The 6,193-nt window shown below is 45.6% G+C and overlaps 1 protein-coding gene across 4 annotated transcripts in view; it reads left to right on the top strand.

Moving 5' to 3' along the window:
* The first annotated feature begins 4,547 nt into the window (after positions 1-4,547).
* The window catches only part of LOC135106483 (cytochrome c oxidase assembly factor 6 homolog), a 15,925-nt gene continuing 14,279 nt past the window's right edge, over positions 4,548-6,193 (top strand). For 2 of the 4 annotated variants that reach the window (XM_064015522.1, XM_064015519.1), the window contains exons 1-2: positions 4,856-4,874; positions 5,727-5,754. In XM_064015522.1, coding sequence (XP_063871592.1) covers positions 4,871-4,874; positions 5,727-5,754 — 32 coding nt within the window. In that variant the 5' untranslated portion in view covers positions 4,856-4,870. Of the gene's footprint in view, positions 4,652-4,855; positions 4,875-5,726; positions 5,755-6,193 lie in introns of those variants that run through there. The other 2 variants (XM_064015520.1, XM_064015521.1) reach the window with 2 other exon arrangements.

The following is a 6,193-nucleotide window of genomic DNA, read 5'->3' as shown; positions in this document are numbered from 1 at the left end:
CGCCTTCACAACGGTGCGTAATAACATTTCAAATATTCTTCCCTCTCCTCCGCTCCTCAGCACCATTACGTTAATTTAAACGTGAAATCTTTCCAACAAAAATATAATATACATAAATTCATATCATTAGGAAGCATAGGCAGCTTAACACATAATATAGATGTTCAGTGTATATCATCCAGCAGTATCAGGTATAAACTCAGTCTAGTTTCCATAATGTTTCGTGTCTTAAAACTGAGTGACGTTAATGAATTTTCTAGCACAATAAAATGTAATATTTTCTAGCACAATGTAATGTAATATAATATTATTCAGTTATGTAATACGTATCCCTACATAACTCATAACCGATCTCGGGGTAAATACACATTTTGTTAGATGGATTTAATTATATAACTACAGCTCAGACAAGTCGTTAGGATAGTTCTCCTATAATTTCACAATGATATGAAGGTTATATGCTCATTTAGGTTGCAGTTTTTACTGTCAGTGGTCTAGGGAAGGTACCCTGTTGGAGGTATTGCAGAGATCACCAACTATAATATTCTTCTCTCGCCACCAAATAGCTAAAAACTAAATAGGAAGCGTATAACAACGCAAACTGCTCGTCTGTGTTTTGAAAGACTCATTCTCTGAGACACCAATTTTTAAGCTGAATTGGTAGAAGAATGACATGAAATAATAATAATAATAATAAAAGATATTGATTGTGCTTTTAACAAAGAAAGCAGTGTTTCAGTAACCAATTTCCCGCTATCATTAGGGAAAACCATTTATTCAGTGCATTCTTTAACTCTTAAGACATGAATTGGAATCTTGTCACTTTACGAAGGCCCTGTAATAAAAACTTTAATGCACAAAGGGATAATTAAAGGAGACAATGATTATTGACAAAACATGAATACATTAATTAATTATCATAACATAGATACATGTTAACTTAATAAAGACCACCAAACCTTTACGCCCTTGTTTGGCCATTGTGGAAGAGGAGGAGGAGGAGGAGGCTGGAGGAAGAGGAGGGAAAAGGCTAATCCTCGCTCCGTATCTTATTATCTTTACAAAATCTACAACGAAAGTACAACCATTCTTAGAGAGAGAGAGAGAGAGAGAGAGAGAGAGAGAGAGAGAGAGAGAGAGAGAGAGAGAGAGAGAGAGAGAGAGAGAGAGTTTATATCACTACGCGGTTACCAAAAACATCATCTGAGCTTTGTATGTTTGTTTACACTGTTGCTGAGGGGCGCGCATCGTTGCCTCGCTGGATCGCATCTGTCATCAACAGCAATGGATATCCGGAATGGTTGGCGTGACTGGTGGCAGATAACACGATTCCTTTATTGGCCTCTGGTATGAGTGCAACGAAGGCAGCGCGGTAGGGTGTGCATGTTTAGGGCATGAGTGTAAGGGTTGATGCAGGAGCGAGGGGTGGGGAGGGTGTTTGGTGGGGGAGTATGGCAGGACGTTAGGTGCGAGAGGGTAAAAGTCTAGGGGACTAGGCATCATATTTCAATTGCAAAGGGAGAGTCTCTCTCTCTCTCTCTCTCTCTCTCTCTCTCTCTCTCTCTCTCTCTCTCTCTCTCGCTCTATCTATCTATCTATCTATCTATCTATCTATCTATCTATCTATCTGGTTTCATTACATTACCATGCGTTTTCCTTTCCTCTTTACGTATTTAAATCAGTGAAGGCAAGGCTCAGTACACACTCCATAAAAAGAAAACGGCAGTTTAATCAAAGGGAAACCATAGTAATTTGAGATACCGTAAAAAAAAAAAAAAAAAATGCACTTCTTTAAGCGGTCAGCAGGTTAATGGATCCACGCCACCATGACAGCAAACCCACGCCAGTCACGACCACGGAAGCAATAAGTGTCAACAGCCTTTAAAGTGGTAAGCTGCGTCCAGCCTAATGATCTACTCCCGCGGATTCTAAACACAATAACAAACGCTACACTAAAAATACGGCGTACATTACATAACGTGAAGGGAGCAGGGGCGTGGGGCGTGGGGCGTGTCCTTGGTGACGGCCTGCAACCCTGCGCCGGTAACCTGGCCTCCGCAGCGCCTCCCGGGACTCCCTGCCAAGGAAAATGGGGAGTTGGGGCCAAAATCCACCAACCGCTAATGACTTTACTTCAATCACTTGACAACTTGCACCTCTCTGGCCCCCGCGGTGCAAATACAGCGTACTGCCAAGAATATTCTCACCAGGCCCTCCATTCCTTGTCGCTGGCTAGCTGGCTCCCTCTCCGCTCCTTCCCTCACCAGCCACAAAGAGAACCATGCATGACTGATTAACCACAACAAGCTGACGTCTTCCAGTGACATTTTTACTAATGACTATTGACCAGCTGCTAAATATTCCCCGTCACAGTCACTCACACTCTTCCGTCACCACCACCGCCACCCATCACCAACCATTGCTGTCCACCAAGGGGAACGATTTTATGGTGCTGTGTGTGTGTGTGTGTGTGTGTGTGTGTGTGTGTGTGTGTGTGTGTGTGTGTGTGTGTGGCTCGCAGTGCATGTGCATGTGGGAGTGTTTACGTGTGGAAATGCATGCAAAGTTTCCAAATGAAGGAGGCGATAAGGAAGACGAGAACGAGAGGTGATAAAGAAAACTGTAAAGATGCAATTTGGCCGGGAGCTGCGGGGAGGAAAACAGGACAGGTGGAGAGGACAGGAAGACAGGTGGGCGTCGGTGGTATGGGCGTGTGGGCGGCGGCGTCACCTCAGTCGTTCAGAAATAGCTCACCACTACCACTCGCGCACCAACCCGCGTCTGACAACCTGGTGACGACATCGGAAACTACCCGTCACAACACAGCTCCGGACACTATCAGCCAATCAGGTGCAGATTCGCCACACGTGATGCGGATTGGCCAAGCTCGGAGCGGGGACTTAAAAGAAGAGGAGACGGCTTTTAGTTTTCATCAGACGGACTCATCTCATAAGCTTACACAACCTGATGAGTTAAAAATTAGCTGATATGCGTCGCCCACCGTTTTGGTCTATTTGTCCTCACTTGTGATTGACGCAGATGGGAGGAGGAGGAGGAGGAGGAGGAGGAGGAGGAGGAGGAGGAGGAGGAGGAGGAAGGGAACTTTTTGAAATGGGACTGGCGAGTGTTTCCACGACTAGGTGCCAAATGCAAGCCCAGAAGTCGTGAATGAAAGTTGTCGTGGCCTGGCAACTCCCACCTCGCCTCGCTGTCTTGTCCTCGCACTAAACACAACACTCGCAAGCCACCACTTAACATGCGGGGGCGGGAGGAAGAGGAGGAGGAAAAGAGCAATGTCCCTACGCACAAATAACTATACACTAAATAAAGACAATGGTCGCGTACTCGTGTGACATATTGTATTATTTTTACTTCCACACACACGGAGCGCTGGCCTTCGGGAGGGGTCGTAAAAAAGAGGGTAGGAAGAGTCTCTTTAATCCCGCGGCTTAGGGCACAGGGGTTCCAACCAATGGGAAATTCCCCCCCCCATGGGACGAATTTAGGCCCTTCACTGGGGGGATGATTAAGGTGCTACACATCACCAGCCACACCTGGTATTAGCTCCTTATCCGAGGCTCTTTTTGTCAGGTGTTCTTAAGCTGCCTCGTAAATCAAGACAAGGTTTGGTATGTTGGTGGGCACGTGCATAATATTATCACACCTGCAGTTGTCCTCTCTGCTTTGTTCACATAAGGTTTGATTTTTTATCAGTGAAATCTTGGAATGTAATACTGATTAATTACTGAGAGCAGTAATGCAGCAAAGAAAACAAGGGAAATATGTTCTTGGATTAACATGACCTAAACAAAGAACCATTTCGAATTCACTAAATGAAAAAAAAAAACTTGATTAGGAATATTTTCTATACACATTGATACATGCATAGCCATTCCATTGACTGCAAACTCATGAAAAAAAAAATACAAAATCACACGAGCTTCTCTAGTCTCTACGTAACAACTCTGTACATCATGCATATAAAAAAAAGAAAGCTGCGTGGACTGTTACTCCCCCCTCATCAACAAAAGTCCAACCCGTCATCTTACAAAGCAACGACTTAACAATTAACAATAAACATACTGATCTAGAGTCACGTAATTATCCGCAAGCATTGATACGCCACAAGACTCGATAACCGGAGCCCATGACCCTCACCAAGCCTCCACCTCCCAATCACAGGCCCTTGAACACCTGGGTCGCCGCGGAGTTGTTCTTCAATCACCACCTGGGCGGGGCGGGGCAGGGCGGGGCCAGACGTCGCGGGTGACCCTGAAGGAACCGAAATAGCAGCCCGCGGGAAGGAAAATAAGTAATTAACCGTAATGTAACTCAGCACGTTGGCAGATGGCAGATAAATTTTCGTCACCTCAGAGGATGGGACAAAAAAATACATACACTCAAAATATATATAGTTCTCGTCTCAGGGAGCAAATTATGTAAGCTTGTGGGTGGGTGAGGGAGGATGGGCGACTAGGTGAGGGCGGGATATGGCTGGATAAGGCCTGGTGTGGGCGGAGCAGGGGTAAGGGTGGGCGGGGCAGAGGTCGGGACAGGAGAGGGCGGGTCGGGACGAGGCGGGGCGGGGCGGGGCGGGCGCGGGCAAGGCAGTGTACGCCAGGTGGTGAAGAAGACAGGTGAAGCAGCCAGAGTAAGTGCCCCCAGTTACTAGTGTGGCTGACTCCCTCCCTGCTGACCACACTGCTGAGGCTGAGGCTGACCTGGTGATCCATGCCGCCTTACTGCTCCTGCTGCTGCTGTACGCCATGTCCTGTCTGCTTTGTCCCTTCTGCTATTCCTCCTGCTGCCATAACAGTCAGCAGGTGTATTTAAGGCAGTCTGATGCTGATTTGCTGACTTCACTTGCTTTATGAGTATGTTACTTCTTTAATGACGCTTCAATTCTCTGCTGACCTCCAATACCCCTTTCTATAACATCCTACTCCTGCTGACTCACTGCTGACTAGTGCTGACGTTTTGTTTAAGATTATACACAATGACTCCTGACGATGCTGTATGACCATTCCTGACGAGTACCTAACATTGAGGTCTTTAATACACCCCCTTGCACTACCACCAAGTCCCTGCCGCCTTACCTGAACCTTGACCTTGTGCTGGAAGTGATAGTGAATGGGAAGGCTGCTGACGAAGGTGTGGTCGTGCTGGTGGTGGTGGTGGTGGTGGTGGTGGAGTGAATCAAGGAGGTCGCTTCTGACGTGTCCTTCAGATTGCTTACAATACCACTAACGTCCTTGACACATCTGCCTTGTTGACTCTAGGCGCTCGTGTGTGTGTGTGTGTGTGTGTGTGTGTGTGTGTGTGTGTGTGTGTGTGTGTGTGTGTGTGTGTGTGTGTGTGTGTGTGTGTGTGTGTGTGTGTGTGTGTGTGTGTGTGTGTGTGTGTGTGTGTGTGTGTGTGTGTGTGCGTCATGCAGCTATGTCTGTCCGCGTAACCTGACTCCCTCTCACCTGACGAATGCATTTCACACCTGTCTGTTTGCTCCTGACTAAAAATACATAAACAAAAGGTAAAACGCACCTAAAAAAAAAAAAATAAATAAATAAATAAACAACAACGATAACTAACCTTAGGAATTTCACAACTTATTTTACGTCATTTTACGTCATATTTTACGTCTTATTTTACGTCATATTTTATACAGTAGACAAAAAATACGAACAATGTATACCACAACAAAATACATATCATGACACTCTCTCTTGCAGGACGCCTCATGAATATCAGCGCAGGGAGGTCAGTAGTGAGTCGTGAGAGGCTGAGACACGAACAAGAGTCGTATGTACCCCACAAAGAGAGAGAGAGAGAGAGAGAGAGAGAGAGAGAGAGAGAGAGAGAGAGAGAGAGAGAGAGAGAGAGAGAGTACGATATATGCCTGTCCGTATATTTAAACGCCAACTAAGTAGCAATATTTTAGCCACGTTAACATCACAACAGTTACGTGACGCACAGTAACACAACGATTATCTGGCGACACGACACACACACACACACACACACACACACACACACACACACACACACACACACACACACACACACACACACACGCACTTGCACAAACAAACACGCAAAGACATCACAACCTTCCTCCACAGACTAAACAAATAATTAAAACTCTAAAACAAAAGGAAATTCAAGTAAGAAAAAATGATTTATCTTTATTAATAGAAAG

This window comes from Scylla paramamosain, chromosome 13, assembly GCF_035594125.1.
Source record: "Scylla paramamosain isolate STU-SP2022 chromosome 13, ASM3559412v1, whole genome shotgun sequence".
Taxonomy (NCBI): domain Eukaryota; kingdom Metazoa; phylum Arthropoda; class Malacostraca; order Decapoda; family Portunidae; genus Scylla; species Scylla paramamosain.
This window is presented reverse-complemented; position numbering and strand designations above follow the sequence as displayed.